Genomic DNA, 24,904 nt, shown 5'->3' on the forward strand with positions numbered 1-24,904 from the left:
CCCCCCCCGGCTGGGTCCCACCCTTGTCAAGCCCCGCCAGGCGGGGGGCACAGCCTCAGGTCCCCTGGCCCAGTGCCAGGGCAAGGGGCACGGCCTCAGGTCCCCCAGCCTGGTGCCAGGGTGGAGGGTGTGGCCTGAGGTCACCTATCAAGTCCCACCAGGCTGAGCGTATGGCCTGAGGTCCCCAGCCTGGCGCTGGGGCGGGGGGAGCAGCCTGAGGTCCCCCATCAAGTCCCACTGGGCGGGGGGCATGGCTTGAGGTCCCCCGTCAAGCCCTGCCGGGTGGGGGGCTCGGCCTGAGGTGCCCTGTCAAGCCCCACTGGTCGGGGGAGGCGCAGCCTCAGGTCCCTGCTGATTGCTCGTTAAGGCTCGTTACAGGAACTCGGCCTCCGCTGTGGTGCAGCCATCTTGTGTTACGGAAAACCCCGCCTCCACTGTGGGCGCCGCCATCTTTGTGCTGAAGTGATGGTCAATTTGCATATTCCCTCTTTATTATATAGGATAAGGTTTTTTTTAAATGTAAATGAAAGGACACATTAGAAGATACTCAGATTTGCTCGGTCTCGGCACCGGTGACATCTCGGCTTGGCCCAGGCCCTTTTGTGTGGGGGGCTGCCCTAGGCCTTGTAGGATGTTCAGCAACAACCCCGGTCCCTATCCACAAGCATCGGCCCCGTCTGTGACAACCAGAAATGCTTTCAGCCTTGGCCAGGTCATTGCACATTCGCCTGCGTCGGGCCCCACGTCCTGACGTGGGAATGTGGGTACTCTGGCATCCACCAAGGGAAGAAAGGAGAGGCGAACTCGGAGCCTGGCGGGGAGGGCATTCAGCTCCCGGTCCTGGCCCTGGAAAAGCCGTCCAAGGGGCCCACGCCATGCTGAGGATCACCACAGAGCCCAGCGCCGATGTGTGCAAAGCGCTCCCTCCATCCACAGCACCCCCCGCCCATGCCCCTGTGACACACTGACTCGGGCCCAGCATACTCTGTGCCTTTCGGGACAGCGGGTCCAGCCGTGGGAGGCGTTGCTACAGAGACCTCCCCGAGCCGCTGCCCCCACAAGCTCGACCTATTCAGTGCTCTGATTCCTTCTGAAACGCGCTTCCACCTGGAAGATGCAGGCAACCAGGGAGATGGCTTCTGGAACGGGAAGAGGCCCCGTGACAGCAAACGCTGCTGCTCTGGGGCCTCGCGTGGCCGCTGCTGCCTCATGCACCTGTGGCACTCGCTGCAGCAAGGAAGCCGTGGCCTCCCTGTCTCGGACCAGGCCAGGCCCTGGAGGTCACGGGACGGGGACTCTAACAGGCTTAAAAAAAAAAAAAACACGGGAACGTCTAGCCGCAGGGGCTGCAGGCACGGCTGCACCCAGGGCTTCCCGTGGCGTCCCGCCGGAGGACCGCCTCCACCCTCCAGCCCTGCGTTCCTCCCCGGCGGCTCTGGCGGCTCCAGGCCCGCACCTGCCGCTGCTCACGGTCTCCGTGGGAATAGGGTCTCCTCCACAGTCCTTCAGTAAGAAGAAACGACACCCCACAATGCTGTTTTCTTTGCAGGAAGGCACGTGGCTCCCGCCGTTTCCCACGGCGTGTCTGCGTCTTCTGAGGACAGCACCGGACCTTGGGAAGACCAGCTGGAGTGTGAGCCGCTTCGTGAACTTCCCCCCCGACTCACATCCCGAAGGTAAGAGAAGCAAAGGCCACCGTGGGGTGGCTTAGATCCCACTTCTTTCCCTGCAGCCTGCACCTTGGAGGAGTTTAAAAATACATATACTAGAGGCCCGGTGCATGAAATTTGTGCACTGCGGGGCCGGGGGGGTGGGAGGGATTCCTCAGCCCGGCCTGCGCCCTCTCGCAGTCCGGGAGCAGCCTAGTCCTCCCCACCTGTACGGCAGAGCATTCATCTGCCCTGTGGAAGGAAGGCATGCATTCTTTTTAAAAACTAACTTAGGGCGTGTGCGGAGGCATTGTGAGTTTTTTTTTTTTTTTTTAATATATTTTATTGATATTTCACAGAGAGGAAAGGAGAGGGACAGAGAGCCAGAAACATCGATGAGAGAGAAACATCGATCAGCTGCCTCCCGCACACTCCCCACTGGGGATGCGCCCGCAACCAAGGCACATGCCCCTGACCGGAATCGAACCCGGGACCCTTCAGTCCGCAGGCCGACGCTCTATCCACTGAGCCAAACCGGTTTCGGCAGCATTGTGAGTTTTTGGAAAGCCAGGCCTGGAACCCCTTTGAGCTTGAAGGGTATTGGCACGAAGTCTGCAATTCACGTGCGTGGCCACTAGATGGCGGCAGGAAGTGCAGCGGTGGGGTTCAGCCCACAGTGCCAGAGGTGTCCCCTGTGGCTACAGGTCAGAGGGTGTATTTTTTTTTCCTCTGGGGAAAGAGGTGACAGATCTCAGAGGGGCCTGTTACTCTCCAAAGCGTTAAGAACCAGGGTTAAGAGTGACCGTTCAACAATTTTGCCCGGGGATGGGTAGCACGTGTTTCAAATGACGGCGTACGAGCACGTGTCTGCTCACACCTCTTCCCTTGTGGTTTTACACCCGTGTTGGCGCATGGCACACATCGTCTCTTCGTTCTCTCACGAGCAGTGCGTCCTCGAGAACGTTCCACGTTAATCCGTCGCGTGGTCCCTCTGTGTATGCGGGAAGTTCACTGCTGCTGATGTGAGTTGCACATCTCTCCTTCCTCGTTTGTTGTTGACTTTGCTGTGGTGGAGGCTGCCATACAGGAGTTTTTTGGAAGTCACGTTTGGGAATCTTTTACGTTAACGGCTTTCTAGTTTTGTGGAATACCGAGAAACGCTTGTGCCACTCCAAGGGTCTTTAAAAAGTCACCGGACAGTGACGGTGTAAGCCCGCCCCGTTTAGGGGTCCCGAGGGTGCTGCCTGCGCCTGGTGGCCCGTGGGAGCAGCACAGTTGCTCCTGGGTGCGGGAGGCTAACCTCAGCGGGTGGCCCGGACCTGGCCCCGGGGAAGGGCTCTCGCCAGGCGCTTGGGGGAAGGAGCTCCCAGCTTGCCCACGCCCAGGACACGCAGGGCCGCGCGTCATCGCACACACAGGCGTCTGGTTCCCCTTCGCGATCTGACCACATTGGAAGGAGGCCAGAAGAGGAGGGCGCGGGGACCCCATCCTTAACGATTAAGGCCGTGGAGTCATTTCTTCCCAGTTTTTTTTTTTTTAAATATATTTTACAGAGAAGAAGGGAGAGGGATAGAGAGCTAGAAACATTGATGAGAGAGAAACATGGATCAGCTGCCTCCTGCACACCTCCCGACTGGGGATGTGCCCGCAACCAAGGTACATGCCCTTGACCGGAATCGAACCCGGGACCCCTCAGTCCGCAGGCCGACGCTCTATCCACTGATCCACACCTGTTTCGGCTCTTCCCAGTTTTTGCTGCCCAGTCACTGGCGTTTGGGGAAAAGCGTGGTCCAGAGCAGCCGATGAAGCTGAGCTTTTGGTGGGCGGGGCGACCAGATGTCTGGTAGGTGAGGCCTTTGGGTTAGTGGTCCTACTGGTGAGGTGAGGGGGTGGGGCGGTGCGGGGGCTTCTCTCCTCTGCCGGGCAGTCCCCCAGGCCGGGGACAAGGCCTGGTGTCCTCCTCCGGAGCTGCTAGGGCTCCCCGCCCTGTGCCCTCACTCCTGGGGCTGGCTCTGCAGCCCCCATCGGTAGCTGGGCCGGACAGGGTCTCCCGGGCGGAGAGCCACACAGACCCGTGTCCAGGGCATTTTGTTACAAAGCTGCCCCACCAGGACCAGCCCCCCAACTGGAGGGTCTGGCTCTCTGGGTCCACGTGTTTTGTTTGGAGGGGGGAGAGGGGTTGCAGAGCGAGCGAGCGGGAGGGAGCCAAGGGCTCGGGGCCACGGGAATCCACACCACGTCGGGCTTAGCCCAGAGCGGGACTCAGCTTCCTCAGCCCCTCTCCTCGGGGGTCGCCCCACTCAGACCTCCCCTTCCTCCTGCGGCCTTCGGTTCTGCTTCAGGGGTCCCCCACACCCCGCCCAACCCAGCAGACGAGGAAACAGAAGGCAAACGGCCAGGCCTCCGGGGAGGAGGCACCTGAGCGGGCACCCCGGGCAGGTCTCCAGGCAGAACCTCAGGTGACCACGTGGTCCTGGGACTGAATGAAAGGGCAAGGGGGGTCAAAGGTGACAGCAGCGTCTCCAGCACAACAGAAGGGCTTCCGGGAGTGGGGGTTGCTCGGGCTGTGGGGGTGGACCGCCCACTCCTTGGGGGGGGGGGTGTGAGTCTCTGGAAGTGGACGGGGTTAGGGTCCTCTCCCTTCAGGATGGAAGGAGAGGCCTGGGTGAGGCCGTGCGGTGGGGGGGCCGGCAGTCCAGGCACAGGCAGCGGGGGTGATGGGTGGTGACCAGAGACCTGGGATGCGGCTCGCGCCGAGCGGATCGGCAGGGGGACCAGCCCTCGCTGATGCGCTTTCCGGAGCTGCAATCCCCGAGGGCTTCTCGCTGGACGCCCACTGCCCTCCCAGCACCGAGCAGGGCGCGGTCGCCAGGGCCCCTGCGCGCCGCACAAAGACGCTCCCGAACCACCAGGGGGCAGCACGGCGGCGCGGGGCGGGTGCGGGCGCCGCGGAGCCTCCATCGCCCGCTCTGCTCCGGAGGACCAGACCCCAGGATCCCGATCTGGCAGGTCTGGGGCGCGCCCGGGGATCTGCGCGCTCCCCAGGCCCGGACGCTTGGGGCGTAGCTGCTGCCAGGGTCCCCGAGATCAGCCCCGCAGGACCCGGCCCCAGGTGCGCCCTCCCGTGCGCCCGCCCCGCCGACTGTCCCGGCGAGGGCTCGGGGGGAGGGGCTGGGCACGACCGCATCTTTGTCCTCCTTTCTTACCGCCGCGCGCGCGCGGGTGGCCCGCCGGCGTTTTCCGAGCCACGTCCCGGGCGGGGGCGGGGGCGGGGGCAGGGGTGGGGGGGAGGCCGGTGCGGGGCGCGCGGCAGAGGCGGCCCTGCGTGCTCACGCCGCGTCCGGGGCGCGTCCGCCGCCATCCAGCTTCCCGGGCGGCGTGCGGCGCGGCACGGCGCGGGCTCACAAAGACCTGCGGTGGCGGCGGGGGTGGCCTTGCGGCCGCGCAGCTCCGCGCCCGAGCCAGGTAAGTGGGGGCCCCGGCTGCAGCCTGGGGCGCGGGCCGGCGAGGGAGCTGGGTGAGGGGCGCGGTGGCTGGGGCCCGTGGTCGGGGCCCCAGCTCTGTCCCTCGGACCCGGCGGGGCGGTCGGGCGTCCTGGCGGGTGAGGGTGCGGATTGGCGCCCCCTGGACCCGCGGAGCCGAGCGGCTTTTCGCGCATCCTGGGCGGGGGGCTCCGTGGCCAGGGGCGACCGGCGCGGACGCGGGGCGCTGGCCGGCGGGGCCTGTCTGCACGGGCTCCGCAGGGCTGGGGTCTCTATGCGCCTGGCAGCCCCGCTGGGCGCTGGCACTAAGTCCCTGCTCCCGGCGGCAACTCCCGAGTTTGGGGGCGCCTCGGGGTTCCCTGGCTCCCGGGAAGCCGAGCCCGGGTCTTCGCCCCCTCCTCTTTTTCGCTGTCTAATGAGACCATGCGGGAGAAAGTCCTCAATTAAAATTCCGCACACCTGGGCCTCTGGGCCTCCAGCGCGGCGCTGGGGCTGGGGCAGAGCGAGCGGGTCCTGTCTGGTTGGCCCGGCTCCTTCCCGCTGCTGCCGGGAGGTGGGAGCACTGACTGGTGGTCACAGCCGACACTGAGCCTCCCCCCAACACTGAGCCCCCACGGGGCACGCTGGGCTTTGCGCCAGGGCCTGTGTGCGGAGACTGGGCTGGGGACGCGTTGCCCGGGACCCCGCGCCCAGGCGTTCCGGAGCAGCGGGAGGCCACCCTGCCCCGGTTTCACAGAGAATGGACCCTCCTTGTCTTAACTTAGGTGCCACCAGAAAGACGGCATTTTTCCCGTATCCGTTCACATTGGGCCCGTGGGGGCCAGACACAAATCTGTGGCTGAGCCGTCTCACCACTGGCTTTGCAGAGCGTGAGGTTCCATTCCAGGGCCTGGTCCCGTGGGCTGAGCCCGTCTCTGGCGTCTTCCACCTCTGCCCCCTTTCTGGAATTTTCCCCCCTTTTCTTTGGTAAAGAACAGTTGTTTCAGAAAGGTTCTTGGGTGCAAGGGAACAACTTTCCCGAGGGGCACGTTGCGGGTGCCCAGAGCCTGTGGGTGGCCAGCGGCTCAGGCCTCTGGGTTAGGGGTCCTACTGGTGAGGTGAGGGGGCGGGGCGGGGGCTTCTCCCCTCTGCCGGGCAGTCCCCCAGGCCGGGGACAAGGCCTGGTGTCCTCCTCCGGAGCTGCTAGGGCTCCCCGCCCTGTGCCCTCACTCCTGGGGGCTGGCTCTGCAGCCCCCATCGGTAGCTGGGCGGGAGAGGGTCTCCTGGGTGGAGAGCCACACAGACCTGTGTCCAGGGCATCAGAGACCGAGCTGGAGCTTGTGGGGGTCCGCTTGCTGAGCTGGCCGCCTCCTGGTGGGGGCCACCAGCACTGGACGGGAGACCCTGGGGGTGGCCTCCGGAGCTGGGCCGGATGGGGCACCCCGACAGTCCTCTGTGGGGTCTGTCTCTGCAGACCTCGGGCATTTGTTGGGGAGCACGGCCGTGCACCTCCCCCCGTTCCATCTCCTGGGTCCGGGCTTCGGTGCCTGGGAGGAGTGTGGGCTGCACCAGATGCACGCGTGTGCGTGTGCATGCATGCATGCGTGCATGTGTGTGTGTGTGTGTGTGAGGGGCGAGGTGGGTGCTGGCAGGAGGGCCCAGTAGGTGACAGTCAACTCCCTGCTCCCTTCTACCTCTGCCCACCTGTTCGCGTGTCTGCGTAGCTGTCCCTTGAGTACTTAACCCCTTTTCTTAAAAAAGGAAAATAGTTTCACAGGAATAACTGGTGGGGACGGGTTGTGAAGCGGAGGCACATAAATAAGCCACTTAGCCAAGGCCGCTAAGCAGTGCTAACGAGCAGCGAGCTGATTGTCAGACACCAGCCGTACCTGCGGGCCGAGAGAGCCGGCGCGCTCAGACACCGGGGTGGTTCCCGGACACCGTGGCGGCTCGGGAGAGGCACTCGGCGGGGAGCTGGCACGGAGGCCCTCTGGTCCCGCCCTGGGCTTTGCCTCTTCACCTGACGGCTGCACAGGTGAGGGCTCTGGTGGCACCGCGGTCTGAACAGGTGGAGAGGCCTTTCTCGTCTGGGCGAGTGCTCGAGGGCAGGTGGGCGCAGAGGCCCCGAACACGGACACGCCGCCAGCTGGCCCCAAGGGCCTTCCGGAACAAGGGCCAACCTGGCCGTAGAGCAGGGTGGGGAACCTTGGTCTCCGCCTGGGCCATCTGGGTGTTGATAACGTCATCCGTGCGCCGTACAAAATCACCGCGTTAAAATCGGCCTGCTCTTTTTGGCCAAATGGCTAATTAACTCACCCCTCGTGCCTGGGCGGGGCCAGACCGAATGATTTCTCGGGCCATGCACACCCACGGGCTGGACGTTCCCCACCCCTGCTTTAGAGAAACGACGAGAGAGCGCCCTTGCCCTTGCTGGGTGGCCGTGAGGCACGGGGACGTGTGGGGAGCGACGTGGCCACGCAGCTCGGTCCCAGTGTGGGTCACCTTTGAGGCAACGGCTCACCAAAAGGTGGCCCAGGTGGCCGGGCCGCGTGCCCGCGGGGAGGACTTCTGGCTCCGTCCCCCTCCCCGAGGCCCCGCCCTCCACCTGGGTTGGGTCCAGCTGGTGTCTCAGAGCCGCCTGCTGGCACAGGCTGAGTCAGCCGCCGTGGGCGAGTCTCCTCTCCTCTCCTCTCCTGCCGCCCGTCCCCAGCTCCGTCCCGTCCTCTCTCCAGGCACAGGGAGCGCGGGGAGGACAGGGACCTCAAGGTCACACAGCTTGTGAGGTTCCAGACTCCCCCAGGGGCTCGGGAGCCGCACGCGTCGGTGGGGAGCTATTGCCGCGTGATGTGGGGTTTCCGTACCGGCTGTGGGGTTGCCCCTTGGCGGGTTGGGCCCCGGCCGGGCCTGGTGTCCCTCGCTCGAGCCCTCAGTGGCTCTCCAGTGCCCACTCCACGCCCACATTCCATGCCTGATTTTCCCCAGCTCCCTCCCTTGCTCCCAGCTGTGGTCCCTCCAAGCCGTCCAGGTTCCCAGCAGACAGCCACACGTTGTCCCCACCCCATCCCGCCCTGCCACCTTGACCCGGGACCCTCACGTCCCTCCTCGATGGCCCAGCTGACTGTGGCTCTGTCCCGCATCTCCCCTGGTCCTCAGATGACCAAGCTCATGCTTACCTCAGGGCCTTTGCACCTGCTGTTCCTCACCCGCATGCGCCTGGTCCAGACGTCCACCTGGCTGCTCCCTCACGGACCTGGAGTCTCTGTTTCTGTGCCGGCTTCCCGACCAGCCTGCGTCAGTCAGCATCGCCCCCCCTTTCTCAGAACCCCACTTCACGTTTCTCCTGCACACCCAACGTGCAGGGTGAGCGACGTGCAGGACTTGTTGGTTTCTGTCTGTCTCTTCCCACGCCCACGTGACGGCTTGGTTCACCTCTGTGTCCCTGGCCGTGCGCCCGGCCCGACCCCTCCAGGCCCTTTGAGGCTGCTTGCTGGGTGAACGAGCGAATGGAGCCCCAGGCGTGCGGTTCTTCCGTTCAGCGCGAGCTTGGCTCCCGTGTCTCCTCTCCCATACCGGGCCCGGCCCCGAGTTGTGTTCCATCGGGAATCCTGGAGCCGAGCGCTCGGGGCACAGAGCCGGCAACTGTGGCCGCAGCCAGGAGACAGCCTGGCGGGGGCGGGAGGCGGGCCGCCCCAACGAGGAGCATTCGGATCCTTTAGAGAAATTCCCTCGGGGACATTTGGACGGCAGTCGGGCTGTCCCCGCCGTCAGAGCCGTCTCCACGTCACCCCTGCAGCCACCTGGGAGCCGAGTGCGCCGGGAACGAGGCCCCTTCTTGCCCAGGTTCCCTTCCTCCGCCATCTGGACGTTTCTAAACTCGTACCTTATGGCAGGCCCGGCGTCCTATGGCTCCCAGCCGCTCTGCCCGCCTGCGGGCCAGCCCTCCCCTCCGGAGCCTCCCCGCCTGCCTCTCCCTGCCTGGGCCCCGGCCTTGCCGGGAAGACGCGATGCTTTGATAAGGAGAAGGACGGCATTAGGGAAGGAGGGCAGCATTCAGGGTACCGAGCGCTCCATTCGAACCCGCTCTGCCCCTGTCCCCTGTCCCCTGTCCCGGGGGCCCTGGGCGAGTCCGGTCGCTGGCTTTGGAGAGTCTTTCTCAGCGTCTGCCATCCCACATTGTCCCTTCTGCCACGGTCATTGCGAGCCACAAACGGCGCAGGATCGAGCAGCTGGGAGGTGTTCTGGTGGCCGGGATGGGCGTCCCGCACGGCCTCTCCCATCTCGTGCGGAGTCTGACGGGTCACGTTTGCCGATTTCAACCACAGCCCAGTAAGAGACGGTGGCGTCGGTACTTTATAAGCTCAGCACGATCCTTGTGTTGGAGGAATCGAAATGGAGAAAGAAAGCGCGTGGTGGGGGTTCCTGGGTGTGGGCTGCGGAAACGCGGCATCCTGTGGTTTTCCTGAGCATTGAAGCGCCAGCATCCGAAGGAGGGTTTGCGTGGAGGCACCCCCCCCCCCATGAGGGCGCCCCTGTGTGTGGAGCTCTGTTCCTCTCGGCTTTCCCGCCCAGCCCGGAGGCTGCGCAGACCGGGGCCAGGCAGCTGGTGACCTGTCCCTGAGCACAGAGCACGCTGGGACTTCAAGAAGAGTTGGGGTTCCGGTCCGTGCTGGACACGTGCAAGGCCCTCATTCTCTAATTCCCTCCCAGTACCCCGTCTGCCCTGTGGGACACGGGGAGACGTGTCAGACCCGCACAGCTCCCTCACCTGACCATGCTGGCGCCTGATCGTGGGCTTCCGTCAGAACTAGGAGACGTAAGTGTCTGTTGTTTGCTCATCAGCCGCCAGACCGGGCGGTCTTGGGGCCGCAGCCCACGCAGACGCGGATGCTCGGTGAGGGATGCGTGTTGCTCTTGTTGGTTGGACGGTGCTGCTGACGTCGGTCGGATCCGGTTGATGGAGCGTGCTGTCCAGGTGACCCGGCTCCGATGGGGCTGCTGGTCTCCGATGATGACAGTCATTTGTCATCTCCCCTCTCGGCTGTATCGGGTTTTGCCCCATAGACTTGGAGACTTGTGGTCTCTGCTTGGAGAACGGGATGATCTCACTCCGTCAGCGGCCGGAAGAGGTGACTGACGAAGCCAAGCTCCCGTCCGGAGGCTGCTGCTGGGCGGTGTCCTGCGTGCGTCGTGGCGTTGGTGGCTCGGAAGCAAGGTGAGTGGCTGTGCATGTGGGCTCTCAGACGTCCTCCCGAGAGAGGAGACGGGCCACGGCTGACTCTTGACACGCAGGATGGCGGTGCCCGCTCGCCTCTCCCGGGGCCCGCGGAGGCGCTGGGGCCCCGGCCTCCGGGTCGGGGCTGGCAGCCTTTCCTGTGGCCACTTCTAAATCGCCCGCTGTTTTGCTCTCTCACTGTGGACGACCTTTCACCCCACCCCCGCCTACACTCCCAATACTTGGTGGCTGGGATCACGCTAGTGGGCCGTCCGCGCATCGGGACCGTCTTGTTGACGGTCCCCCGCCGGCAGCCTCGATGCTCATGATGCTCATGAACAGGTTTCTAAATCGCCGCCATCCGTCCTGCTCTTAGTGACAGTGTCACAGATGTTATTTGGCTGGGTCTATGTGTGTGGGGGTGGTTTCCTAAAGACGGTAGTTCTTGTATGAGGAAGTGTGGACCGGCCACTCACTCGCTACACTTAACGTCGCTCCTGCCCCCCATGGAAGCATTTGTAGCAGCTATTTTACTTACGGGGGGGCTGGCCCGCTTACATCTATATAAAGGGAAGTTGGGAGGCCCAGGCCGGTGTGGCTCAGGGGTTGAGCATTGACCTGTGAACCAGGAGGTCATGGTTCGATTCCCGGTCAGGGCACAGGCCCCGAGAGGTGGCCAGTTCCGGGGCCTCCAGGAGGGAGAGCCCAAGAACGGGTGGTTACGGGGTGGGGGGGGGGGCAGCCAGCAGAAGGCCACCGTGAATTCGTGAATGTCACGCCTCCACCGTGGAAAACAGGGCTGACTGGGGGGACCTTGCGCCCTGTCCCCTGGCCTGTGCTGGCGCCGCGGGCTCAGCCATGGCCGCACGCCCACGGGCAGCGCTGCTGCTTCAGGGTGCGCCGGAGGAACTCTGGTTTTGCAAAGCGGGAGAGACGGTGGTGTGTCTTGTGTGTGTTTCAGGAGCTGCGTCTGGGGTGCAGAGGGGTCGTTTGCAGGAGGCCTCTGAGGGTTAATTGGGATCTGTTGTTTGCATTCGGCTTGGCGTTGGGAATGCGTTCCGTTCACTCAAATGAGCAGTAATTTAAAATTACAGTTTTCGTCTTAATTGTACGTACCTGGGGGATCCCACTTCAGTCTCCGGAAGTAACTGCAGAGTGGTGTTTTGGGAAGTGATATGAAGATGCACAGACGCTGGAGTGGAGGAAGGTCCTGGGGTCAGCCTCAGCCCCGATGGGAGGGCGTCTAGGAGAGCAGGTGCCCGCCCCAGCCTGGCTCCGGGCAAGGCTGCAGGCGCAGCCCCTGTAAACACCGCCCCCCCCTCCCAGATCTGGGCCCCAGTAAACAAAGTGGCACCGTCCCCGCGGCACTGCCTGAGCCAGTGCGGCATCTGTGGGCAGGGCGGGGAATAGCGAGGGGCAGAGCAGACTCACAGAGCATCAGGAAATGCTACGAACAGCTAGGTATGTGCCTACCGGCCGGACGATGTGAGGAAAATGGATAAATTCCTAGAAAAACACAATCTCCCAAAACTGAATCAGAAAACCCGAATAGACTGATAACAGCTGATGAAATAGCAGTAATAGAAAGAAACTCCCAGCAAACAGAAATCCTGGTCCCGACAGCTTCACAGGGGAGTTTTACCAAACCTTCAAAGAACAGCTAACCCTCTCCTCCTCCAACTATTCCAGAACATCCCAGAGGAAGGCACACTCCAAGCTCTTTTTATGAGGCCAGCAGTATCCTAATTCCAAAACCAGGTAAAGACACTACAAAGGAAGAGAATGGTAGGCCAGTATCCCTGATGAACACAGAGGCTGAGACCCTCAACAAAATATTAGCGTGTGCCCCGATCGGGGGCGGGGAGCGAACCGGCAACCCAGGTACATGCCCTGGACCAGAATCGAACCTGGGACCCTTCAGTCCCCAGGTGTCACTCTACCCACAGAGCCACACCGGCCAGGGCTTCTCCGGGATTTTTTTTTAAATATATTTTATTGATTTTTTACAGAGAGGAAGGGAGAGGGAGAGTTAGAAACATCGATGAGAGAGAAACATCGATCAGCTGCCTCCTGTACACCCCTACTGGGGATGTGCCCGCAACCAAGGTACATGCCCTGGACCAGAATCGAACCTGGGACCCTTCAGTCTGCAGGCCGACGCTCAATCCACTGAGCCAAATCGGCCAGGGCTTCTCCGGGATTTTTGGTGAAGCACAACTCATGCAGTGGGCTCAGACCCCACCCCATCACACTGCTGCCTGCCAGCATCTGTGCACACATCCTTCCCGCTGTTACCGAGATGGGAAACCACGCCTCTTCTCAGAGCCACCCTCCTCCATTCAGCACCAGATGCCCCTGGCACGGCTCTCGGCCCCCAGCACCACGTCCTGCTCTCATTTCCCGCACAGTCACGGACACACTGTCCTCTCGTCTGAAAAAAGAGAAGCAAGTTCCTACTCCCATCTCCTTTGGTACTCTCCTATTTTCATTCACCACCATCATCATCATCACCATCACCACCATCATCATCATCATCATCACCATCATCATCATCATCATCATCACCATCATCATTTATCATCATCATCACCACCATCATCATCATCACCACCACCACCATCACCATCATCATCATCACCATCATCATTTATCATCATCACCATCATCATTTATCATCACCATCACCATCATCACCATCATCATCATCATCATCACCATCATCATTTATCATCATCACCATCATCATTTATCATCACCATCACCACCACCACCATCATCATCATCATCATCACCATCATCATTTATCATCATCATCACCATCATCATCATCACCACACCATCATTTATCATCATGATCATCACCATTATCACTATCATCATTTATCATCATCACCATCATCATCATCACCATCACCATCACCATCATCATCATCATTTATCATCACCATCATCATTATCATCACCATCATCATTATCATCACCATCATCATCATCACCATCATCATTTATCATCATCATCATCATTTATCATCACCATCATCATCACCATCATCATTTATCATCATCACCATCACCATCATCATCACCATCATCATCACCATCATTTATCACCATCACCATCACCATCATCATCATCACCATCACCATCATCACCATCACCACCACCACCATCACCATCATCACCATCATCATTTATCATCATCATCACCATCATCATCATCATCACCATCATCATTTATCATCATCATCATCACCATCATCATTTATCATCATCATCATCACCATCATCATCATCACCATCATCACCATCACCACCACCACCACCACCATCACCATCATCATCATCATCATCACCATCATCATTTATCATCATCATCATTTATCATCACCATCATCATCATCACCATCACCATCATCATTTATCATCATCATCATTTATCATCACCATCATCATTATCATCACCATCATCATTATCATCACCATCATCATCATCACCATCATCATTTATCATCATCATCATCATTTATCATCACCATCATCATCACCATCATCTGCATCATCACCATCATCATTTATCATCATCACCATCACCATCATCATCACCACCATCACATCACCATCATTTATCATCAACACCATCATCATCACCATCACCATCATCACCATCATCATTTATCATCATCATCACCATCATCATTTATCATCATTATCACCATCACCATCATCATTTATCATCATCATCATCATCATCATCACCATCATCATCATTACCATCATCATCACCACCATCATCATCACCATCATTACCATAATCACCATCATCATCATCATCACCATCATCATCATCATTTTTGTGCCTTGTTTGCTGTGCATCTCCTGTCTCTGCTGGCTTCCTCCAGTCCCTCCCCTCCTGTCCTCTCTTCCACCCGCTTCAGTCACACTTCCATCCCTTCTACTGACACTTCCACCCATCCAGGTCCCTAAGCACCGCCAAGACCTCCTATCCAGTGGTCACTTCTTCTTCTTTTTTTTAATGTTTTATTGATGTCATAGAGGAAGGGAGAGGGAGAGGGAGATAGAAACATCAGTGATGAGAGAGAATGACGGATCGGCTGCCTCCTACATGCCCCCACACTGGGGATCGAGCCTGCAACCCGGGCATGTGCCCTGCCCGGGAATCAAACCGTGACCTCCTGGTTCTCCGTAGGTTGACTGAAAATTCCAAGCTTCTGATCATGCCATGCACTTTCTGGTGACCCAGTCCCCATCCTGGAGCCTAGACAGAATCGCCTCAGTAGGGCACAGACCCTTGTGCCACCCGATAAATTACCAGGGTTTCAGGAGCTCTGTCAGGGACCAGGCCCAAGACCAAATATCGGAGCAAAGACGCTCCAAGTTCTTTCACCCCCAGGACATTGTACGGTTTCAGGCGCTCTGTGCCAGGGACTGGGGCAGAGACCAACACGTTATTTTCATCACTTCACAGTGGCCACTTGGGTTAAGATAAAAGCTTAATTGATATCATTGATCATCTCCCAGCCTAGATTTCAAAGGGGTCTTGATAGCTAGTAGCTATCACAAGTACAGGAGGAAATGCAGATGGGTTCTTTTATAGTCCGTAGTGGGAAATGACCCAAAACGCAAAGCATCGTAAGAAAAGACTGATGAATCCAGTTGCATTAGGAGAAATAACACCTTCCCATGAAGGGGGGGAGGGGACATCGTAAGAAGGGTGAAAGACCAAATGATAAACCAGGAACAATACCGGTAAGTGCAGCTAGAATCACAGACAAAGCTCATTTCCTTAAAACATAAGAGACATAAAAATTAAAAGGGCCTGGCCGGCGTGGCTCAGTAGTTGAGCAACAACCCATGAACCGGGAGGTCACTGGTTGGATTCCCGGTCAGGGCACAGGCCCAGGTTGCAGGCTTGATCCCCAGGAGGGGGCGTGCAGGAGGCAGCCGAACCATGCTTTTCCTTCATCCTTGATGTTTCTGTCTCTCCCTTTCTCCCTTCCTCTCTGAAATAAAAAAATATTTTTTTAAAAATTAAAAGGAAAAGACGAACACCCAGAAGGAGATGGCTAAAAGATCTAAACATTTAGTTACAGAGAAATAAATGCAAATGGTCTTGTAAGTGAATGAAAAGCTGTTCAACACCTTATGTAAGAGCATGGAGGTAAAAATGACGCCGAGAGACAGAAACCCAAGCTCGACGGCAGCCTCCATCCTGTTGGTGACGTCGTGGAGCCGTACGAAGCGCTCCAGGTAGGGACTCAGCAGCCATCCCACCTTCAGGAAGCTACTCGGAAGTCAAAACGTCCTCAGAAAACCACCCCCCAAATAAAACCGCGCTCAGAGCCCGTGGAGACCTCATTCTCCCAGGTTCCCTCATGTCTTTGAGCAGAGGAGCAGGTGTGTTTTTGTGCCGGCCTGGTGTGTGTGTGTGTGTGTGTGTGTGTGTGTGTGTGTGTGTGTGTGTGTACATACGTATATATTTACGTTAGATGGATTCCTAGGTTTTTATTTGTGGCTCCTGTCTAGGGGGCGTCTCTTTGGAAATGACCTTGGTGGTGGTGGTTGAGTTGGGGTGTAGGTCTGCCCTCCAGCAGCCTCACGTAGAGTCCGTCGGGTTTTCTCTGGCCGCACGTTTCCTGCAGGTGATGTGGCCACGGTCCCCTCCATTGCAATCTCCTCTGGTTCTGACGCAGCGCCTGAGGCTCAGTGCAGAGGCGGGATCTGGAGTCGGGTCTTGGACTCAGAAGCCCCGTCTTGTTGCCCCTGGCTGCCTGGGGGGTGGGGGGCGGGGAGGGGCGGGAAGAAGGGATCCTGGGACCTGAGGGGGTGATGGCAGGGGGCTTGAGGGGCATCATGACTTTAGGGTGGTATCTGAGCCGGGCCTTGACCGGCTAGGAAAAGAGAAGGAGGCAGAGGGAGGCCCCTGGGCCTCCTGGCACCGAGTGACTGAGCATGGCCTGTCCGGTCTGCGTCCCGCCCTGCAAGGTGGCAGCCGAGCATTGCTGGGCACGGGGACTTTGAAGTCACCCGCCCCGTCTTTTGCCATCCCAGGCGTCTCCGACAGTGAGCACGCTTCCCTTCCCCATCCACGTCTGTCGCCATCCTCCTGCTCCCATCCACAAGGGCCGGCGGAGCTGTTAGTGACTGATGAGAACAGAGTCGGTCCAGACCAGCCGTGGGCAAACTACGGCCCGCGGGCTGGATCCGGCTGGTCTATCCGGTTCTCTTGCTCTCCCCTCCGCTCCTTTACTTTGAATTTATATTAGTTCACACAAACACTCCATCCATGCTTTTGATCCGGCCCTCCAGTCCAGTTTAAGAACCCATTGTGGCCCTCGAGTCAAAAAGTTTGCCCACCCCTGGTCCAGACGCTCAGCAGTCATTTTCCCCAAAGAGCCAGGTCCAAAAGAGAACGCTGAAAGGGTGCTTAAACCCTCTCTGTGCCACACCAGCACGGCCACGGGTGAACCGGAGGGGCGGGAGGGGGGGGCGAGGGGGGTGAAGGATGAGAAAAGACAGACAAGAGAATGAAAGCTGGGTCTCGGAGGGACGCTGCTTCTCTGGTGGAGAGACAGAGACAGCATCCGCAAGCCGAGTCTTTATTTTATAGCAGACTAGTGGCCCGGTGCACGAAATCCGTGCACATTAAAAGGGGATTAGTTAGAGGAAATAACTTAATATTGCTATTTGCCCTTTCTCTATAATAGAAGTGTCAGAGATGAAAGAAAATTAGTAAAACGTATATGAAAACCTGCCTCCTGTCAGAGTCTGGGGCACACCACGGGACCCAGAGTCAAGTCCCCACCCACCCACATGCGCCTCAAAATCGTGTGAGACGCAGACCCGGCCAGCCCCCGCCCCCATTGGGCTAGGTCCAGACCTGGCCAGTCCCACCCTTGTCAAGCCCCATCGGGCAGGGGATGTAGCCTCAGGTCCCCTGGCCCAATGCCAGGACAGGGGACGTGGCCTGAGGTCCCCTGTCAAGCCCCGTTGGGTGGGGGGCATGGCCTGAGGTCCCCCATCAAGCCCTGCCGGGCAGGGGGGCACAGCGTCAAGTCCCCCGTCAAGCCCTGCTGGGCAGGGGGCACGGCCAGAGTTCCCCCGACCCAGCACTGGGGGTGCACCTTGAGGTCCCCTGTCAAGCCCCACCAGGCAAGGGGGCACAGCCTCAGGTCCCCTGGCCCGGTGCTGGGGCGGGGGTTGCAGCCTGAGGTCCCCCATCAAGCCCTGCTGGGCTGGGGTTGCGGTCTGAGGTTCCCCAGCCTGGTGCTGGGGTGGGGGGCGCAGCCAGAGTTCCCCGACCCAGCACTGGGGGAGCACCCTGAGGTCCTCTCTCAAGCCTCACCTGGTGGGGGGCGTGGCCTGAGGTCCCCTGTCAAGCCCTACTGGGGCGGGGGAGGGCGTAGCCTCAGGTCCCTGCTGATTGCTCATTAAGGCTCCTTATGGGAACTTGGCTTCAGCTGTGGATGCAGCCATCTTTGTGATGGAGTGATGGTCAATTAGTATATTCCCTCTTTATTAGATAGGATTCCATGAGGTAAAGTAAGGGCGTGGTCAAGATGTTATCAATGTTCTCATCTCCTCAGTTACAGGCACCTGAACTCTTTCAAGCCCACATCACTCAGACACGTGGGACCGTGTGTTCAGACCATAGGTTCAAGCTTACAACTATATAGCCTTTGGCTATAAATGTGCTGGGAGGGCTCTCCCCTCCAAGCTGGGACTTGCACGTGACTTTGCCACGAGAGGGCTGTGCCCTCTGATTAGTCCGAGGCTTGAACCTGTCCAAACACTGTAGCAGCTGCTCTCCACACTCTGTCACTTCAGCCGAGGGATTGTTTTTTATTTTTAAAGGAAAGCAAGCTCAGACTCTATTAGGCATCATTGTTGCTTCGGTTGTCACTTCTCGGCGAGAAAAGGGATTGTTGCAATTAAAATGGATTTGGGACATCGCCCTTCTCCGAACGAGTGCATCGAGGCCAGTCGCCCATGTGGTGATGTTTTGGATTCAGGCCCTTAAAGAGGATTGAACATAGTGGCCTTGAACGGTTCGGCGTTGGTTCTTGTGGGTTGATACCGGCCGGGTCTGCCAGCCTTCCCTGGTTCCGGCTGCTGTTACTGGGTCAGTTGACTTGGACCAGCTCAGCCGCTTCTAAGGAATGGAATGCACTTCTGCTTCTCCTGGAACCTGAAGGAGAGACACAGGCAGGCAGGCAGGCACACACACACACACACACACACACACACACACCCCTCAAGGCCTGCCAGGGGACACACAGCCTGCCTCTCAGACCCAGGCTCCCGCTGTCTTAGCCTACAGAGTCTCCCCATCTTATGATGCTAATAGAGCTAATCCTCTGCACCTCCTTGCCAGTGACAGCTCCCCCCGACTCCCCACCCCTTAGACGGGGCTTCCCTAAGTCCTTTATGTCCCTGATCACCCACAAGGGTGGTGTGCGTGCCTATCGTGTGTCTCCCTCCCCCCCCCCCCGCCTTTTAGGATCCGCCACTTGGGACTGCAAACCAGAGTGTTGACCTAACCCAAGCTTTTGGATTAAATTCTTATAAAATATTCACCACACCAAAAGGTAAAAAAGAGAGAGAGAGAAGAATGTGTAGCCACAACCTGCTTGAGATAGAGACTGTTATCGTACAGGTTCTCTATTTCTATGCAACCAATTACGGCCAAAACTTAGTGGTGCAAAACAGCCAACATGTGTGATCTTGGGCATCGAATCGGTGAGTGAGGAGTCTGGGAGCAGCTCGGCGGGTTGGTTCCGGCTCAGGGTTGAGATGTGCGCCAGGGAGACCATCATCTGAAGGCTGGACTGGGGCTGGGGGAGCCGCTTGGAAAAGGACTTCACAGGCTGTGGGCAGGAGGCCTCAGGTGTGGCCCAGGGGAGCTCTCCGTGGTGCTGACAGAGCACCCTTACATGTGGTCCCTGAGGGTCTCTCCATAGTGCCTATCCAGGGGTCCCCACAACATCTGGTCTGTTTGTGGGGGGAGCTCTCCACGGTGCTGATTGAGGTGCACAGTCTGGTCCACAGGGGGGAGCTCTCCGTGGTGCTGACCGAGTGTCCGCACATCATTTGGTCCCGCTGGGGGAGCTCTTCGTGGTGCTGATTTCCTCACAACATGGCAGCCGCTTCCCTCCGAGGGTAGAGAGAGGACGGGGACCTGTGCTGGGCAGAAGGAGGTATGGCCAGGCCCTTGTGGCTGAGAAAAGCCCAGCGCCCCAGTCCTGTTTGCTTCCTCGTGTTCATTTCGGCTGCAGACGGAGCACACCCTCCCAGCTGTGCCTGGCTGGGTGCTGGACTCAGAGGCGACAGCCGACCCCCAGGGCCTGCCCAGGTCTCTGCGTCCACGGCACGTCTTCCAGGTGGACTGTCCGTGCAGAGGGCAGGTCGTCAGGATAACACGCCCCTGCTTTAGCCACTGCACGCGAGGGGTCCCCAGGGTGGGGGGAGGCGCTGCAGCTGAGCAAAGGAAATGCATCCTTTTCTTTGGGGAGAATGGAAAGTGGTGCTGGGCCCGTGGTGGTGAGCTCGCCCTGCAGCTAGCCTGCCGCCGGGGAGATGAGAGCAGACGGGCACGGGAAGAATGCTAATGAATCGTGGTGGACGGGAGCCCAGGGTCCGGTACCTCCCCCGGCCACCAGGGGGCTTGCGTGATGCCTATAAATAAACACTTAAAACCCGATTCTCAATCAGGTCCTGATGCGGGCCTGGCTCTGCGGGTGGAAGAGCGTGTTATGTAAGCAATGCTCTGACGTCATTCCAGAGCTGGCTGAGGATTCGGGCTTTGGGGGGGTCTGAAGGATGGGGGGTGCTCAGGCTGCTATGAATGAGACCTACAGGCTGAGGGCCGGCAGAGGAAAAGCTGTCTCCTCCCTCCAGGTGTGGGCAGCCCCGGATGGCAGCAGGCAGGCTTCACCAGGGCAGGGACGCCCGGCCCAGCCCGCAGACGGCTCCGAGTTTCTGGAGGAAGAGGGAGAAGCTGGGTTCCTGGGCACACGGCATCTTGTAGGCCCGCGGTGCTCGGGCCGGCGCTGCTCCGTGGCTGAGCGTCGACCTAGGAACCAGGCGGTCACAGTCCGATTCCCGGTCAGGGCACAGGCCCGGGTTGTGGGCTCCACCCCCATTAGGGGGCGTGCAGGAGGCAGCCGGTCCATGTTTCACTCTCACGTCGATGTTTCTCTGTCTCCCTTCCTCTTCCTTTAAAAACCAGGAAACATATATATATATATTTTTTAATAAAGACTAATAAGTCCCCGTCTTCTTGCGCGACTCCAGGCTTCCTGCTCATCTGCTCCCCCCCCCCCCCCCCCCCGCCCAAGGAATCCCGCTCCAACCCAGGGCCCGGCCTCCGAGCCCGTCACTCTGAGGGCCGTTCCCGGCGTTTGCACCTGCAAAGCTCTCCGTGTCTGAGGGCGGTCACTCTGAGGGCCGTTCCCTGCGTTTGCACCTGCAAAGCTCTCCATGTCTGAGGGCGGCTGAGGCCCCCGGCCTCTCTTCTCTTTGCTCTAGGAAACCACGCGTCCCAGGGGCAGGGTGGGCTGTGAACCCGGGCAGGGGAGACGAGAGGGGCCTGCCTTTCCCTCTCCTCTCATCTGCCCCAGCCCCAGCCCCAGCCCCCACGGGCACACCCTCCTGGTCTGAAAGTGTCCCCAAACACTGTAAATCCTTAGCGTCCAGCTTGGTGGTGGGGAAATGCATATTCATGGGGGCGTGAGGCGCCTCATTGGAATGCGGGCAGTCCCTCCTTCCTGAGTGAACATGAGCCGTCCCTTCTTAAGGCGGCGATTACCGACCAAAGGCTGAAGCGACATTTTTTTTTTTTCCCCTTTGTTTCCGGTCATTTCTGACCCTCTCCGGCACACTTTGACAACACCGTTTGCTCACTCACATTTCTGCACGTGAAGGAGCACGCTTCACGCACCGCATTGTTTCCGAAGTCAAAGTAATTCCCTCTTTTTATTCTGTTTCATTCCAGGAAGATCTCACCGCCTGGAGGGTCTCCCCGGCCTTGCCAGACCCCCCGTTTCCGGTAAGAGATAGGGGCCCCGCGTGGAGTGAGGTCTTGCTTCCGCCATGGGATTGTTTTGCTGGAGGGAGGCCCCTTCGGGGGGGATGGACGCGGTGGCTCCTGGTTCGGGGAGGTTGTGAGAACGAGCCGCATCCTGGGTGGGGTGCGCATCGCACTCGGGGGCTCCCCATGATCTCCATCTCCTGCCCTGGAGGAAGACAAGAAAGGACGGGGGGCCGGCCGTGACGATTTGCTTCTAGACTCGCTGTGCGCGTTTTCAAAGACCCGACAAATCCCTGCTCCGACACCCAACTTACTGTCCCCCCTCTTTTAAGTTGCACGTCGGGAGAGAGAGAAAAAAGATCCGCGGACACTTTTTTCTAAAAGACGAAAAACGTGTTCAGAACGAGCCCTAGGAGCTGCGCCGAGGCCGAGGCTGGGCCCAACATCGTTCGTGTGATTAAGACGAGGGAAGCGAGTCCTCTCTGGATGTAGTTTTTTATTAACGATGCCCCGGTCTAATTAACGGCGTCTCGTTCTCATTAATGACACGAGTGTGTCGGCTGGTACTCTCCAAGGGCGCTCTGCGGAGTCCCGATAGGGCCCGAGCAGACGGCGACGGGCACTCAGATCAGGCCGGGGCCCCCGTCTGTTCTGTTCGCGTCCCCGCGCACAGGGTTGAAGGCCTTGAAGAGTCCTGCACGGGAGTAACTCTTCGTTTTCCAAAGTGACTTCGACCACACGCGCTCCTGGGTGCACAAGGCGCTGCTGCTCGAGGCCAGGGTGGTGCTCGGGCCGGTGACAGCAGCATCTGTGACACCCCCAGTCCTCCGGGGCCGCGCTGGGGCCCCTCCGTGTCCTTCCAGACGGCCTGGGCTGCGGCAGACGCACCTCCTTCCCTGGGTGACACGTCACTCAGTGTCCTTCCGTCCCTTGGCACGTTTTCAGGGGAGGTGGTGCCGGCGGGAGGCAGCCCGAGGCCCAGCCCTGCTCGGAGGGGAGGTGGCTTCCCAGCCTGCGGCCTCAGGTGTGTGTGTACCTGTGTGTGTGTTTAAACGTGTTCTCACTGATTTTAGACAGAGAGGAAGGGAGGGGCAGAGAGACAGAGAAACCTCAGTGATGAGAGAATCATGGATCGGCTGCCTCCTGCACGCCCCCTACTGGGGATCGAGCCTGCAAACCGGGCATGTGCCCTGACCGGGAATCGAACCCGGGACCCTTCCATTTGCGGGCCGACGCTCTATCCACTGGGCCACACCAGCCAGGGCTTCTCTCTGTTTGAGAGCAAACAACCAGGTCCTTTGACCTCGGCCTGGGTCACCTGCGTTTTCAGGACGCAGACGTCCGGGGGATGGTTGGAGCCATGCCAGTCCTCCTCCTCTCTGGCCCGGCTGCGCCTGGCTTCTGACAGACGTGCCAGCCGGGGTGGGAGGGCACGCTCTTCGAACAGATGTGCGTCAACAGGGGCAGCACCCGGGAGGGTCCCCGTTGCCCCGAGGGGTGCTGACTGCTCTCTCTGACCTTCCTCCTGCAGCGCCGGCCTCCCGGTGACGATGGCGGCGTGAGCACCTGCCATGGCCCACCGCACGCGCCAGAGCACCGCGAGCAGCATGCTGGACCACCGAGCCCGGCCGGGCCCCACGCCCCCCGGCCAGGAGCCCGAGGGCCGGGACGCCGAGCTGCCCCTGGAGGGGTACGTGGCCCCGGGCCTGGTACGGCCCGAGAGCCCCACGCCCCCCGAGCGGGGCTGCCCCGACCACAGCCCCGACCACAGCCCCGACGGGGACTCCAGCTCCGACTATGTGAACAACACGTCGGAGGAGGAGGACTACGACGAGGGCCTCCCCGAGGAGGAGGGCGTCACCTACTACATCCGCTACTGCCCCGAGGACGACAGCTACCTGGAGGGCGCGGACTGCCACGGCGAGGGCTACCTGGCCCACGGCGCGCGCCTCCTGGAGACGGACGAGTGCCAGGAGGCCGTGGAGGACTGGACGGACTCGGCAGGCCGCGGGCACGAGGGCAGCCCCGGTTACCCCGACGGCCACCTCCCCGTCCCGGAGGATGAGGCGTCGGTGCTGGAGGCCCCGGACCGGGAGGAGGGCCTTCACTACTGCCCCGACGAGGAGGAGAGCTACCGGGACTACTACCCCCCGGAGGCCAACGGGAACGCGGGCGGCGCGTCTCCCTACCGCCCCCGGCGCCGGGGCGGGGACCTGGAGGACCAGGAGGAGGACATCGACCAGATCGTGGCCGAGATCAAGATGAGCTTGAGTATGACCAGCATCGCCAGTGCCGAAGAGGCCAGCCCCGAGCACGCGCCGGTGCGGGGGCCCGAGCCGGGGCCGGCGGGCCCCACGGAGGCGGGCCTGCCCAGCGAGGCCGGCCACGGCCCCAGCAGACACGAGGGCAGGCCCACGTCGCTCAGCCTCCCTCCCCAGGCCAGGCTCCCCGGAGACCCCCCGAGAGGCCTCAAGACCAAGGGCAGGACCCCCGAGGAGAGGCCCACATGGCCCCAAGAGCAGGTAGGACTCGGCTTACCAGGGACGGGAACGTGGGACCCCAAGAGCCCAGGGTCCATTCAGAACACGGCCTTTGTTCTGCCCCATCACTCACGTTCACCTGTCACTCACGCTCACCTGCCACTCATGCTCACCTGTCACTCACATTCACCTGCCACGCTCACCTGTCACTCACATTCACCTGTCACGCTCACCTGTCACTCACGCTCACCTGCCACTCACGCTCACCTGCCACTCATGCTCACCTGTCACTCACATTCACCTGCCACGCTCACCTGTCACTCACATTCACCTGTCACGCTCACCTGTCACTCACGCTCACCTGCCACTCACGCTCACCTGCCACTCACGCTCACCTGCCACTCACGCTCACCTGCCACTCATGCTCACCTGTCACTCACATTCACCTGCCACGCTCACCTGTCACTCACATTCACCTGCCATGCTCACCTGTCACTCACATTCACCTGTCACGCTCACCTGTCACTCACGCTCACCTGTCACTCACGCTCACCTGTCACTCACGCTCACCTGTCACTCACGCTCACCTGTCACTCACATTCACCTGTCACTCATGCTCACCTGTCACTCACACTCACCTGTCACTCACGCTCCCCTGTCACTCACGCTCACCTGCCACTCACGCTCCCCTGTCACTCATGCTCACCTGCCACTCACGCTCCCCTGTCACGCACGCTCACCCCTCAGGGGCGTTAGGAAATGCTGATGGGCAACCCGTGCTCTCCAGAGACACCCGCCCACCCGCAGAGATGGGGTCCCGCCTGCTGGCCCTGGCCCTGCTCCGGGTGGGGTGCTCCTGGGCGGTCACCCCCAGGCCGCAGGACACAGGCGAGGGCGTGGCCGCTGTGGCCGGTGTTGGGGTGACATTGCGCCGAGATCCCGGGCCGTGGTGCCGGGCGGTTTGCTGTAAGGAACCACCTTGAAAATAACCGTGTGAAGGTTTGACCAAGTCTCGGGGAGAAGCCGTGCTCATGAGGCCTGTGGGTTCCAGCCT

General features: G+C 60.1%; 1 protein-coding gene across 8 annotated transcripts in view; it reads left to right on the forward strand.

Annotated features, from left to right (window-relative positions):
- The first annotated feature begins 1,549 nt into the window (after positions 1 to 1,549).
- Positions 1,550 to 24,904, forward strand: part of APBA2 (amyloid beta precursor protein binding family A member 2) — a 44,887-nt gene continuing 21,532 nt past the window's right edge. For 4 of the 8 annotated variants that reach the window (XM_080651608.1, XM_080651614.1, XM_080651613.1 and 1 more), the window contains exons 1-3: positions 4,990 to 5,114; positions 21,335 to 21,388; positions 22,902 to 23,892. In XM_080651608.1, the coding sequence (XP_080507734.1) occupies positions 22,942 to 23,892 (951 nt within the window). In that variant the 5' untranslated portion in view covers positions 4,990 to 5,114; positions 21,335 to 21,388; positions 22,902 to 22,941. Of the gene's footprint in view, positions 1,677 to 4,571; positions 4,762 to 4,989; positions 5,115 to 10,303; positions 10,323 to 21,334; positions 21,389 to 22,901; positions 23,893 to 24,904 lie in introns of those variants that run through there. The other 4 variants (XM_080651610.1, XM_080651609.1, XM_080651611.1 and 1 more) reach the window with 4 other exon arrangements.

The sequence above is a fragment of the Plecotus auritus genome, assembly GCF_963455305.1.
Source record: "Plecotus auritus genome assembly, chromosome: 15".
NCBI lineage: Eukaryota > Metazoa > Chordata > Mammalia > Chiroptera > Vespertilionidae > Plecotus > Plecotus auritus.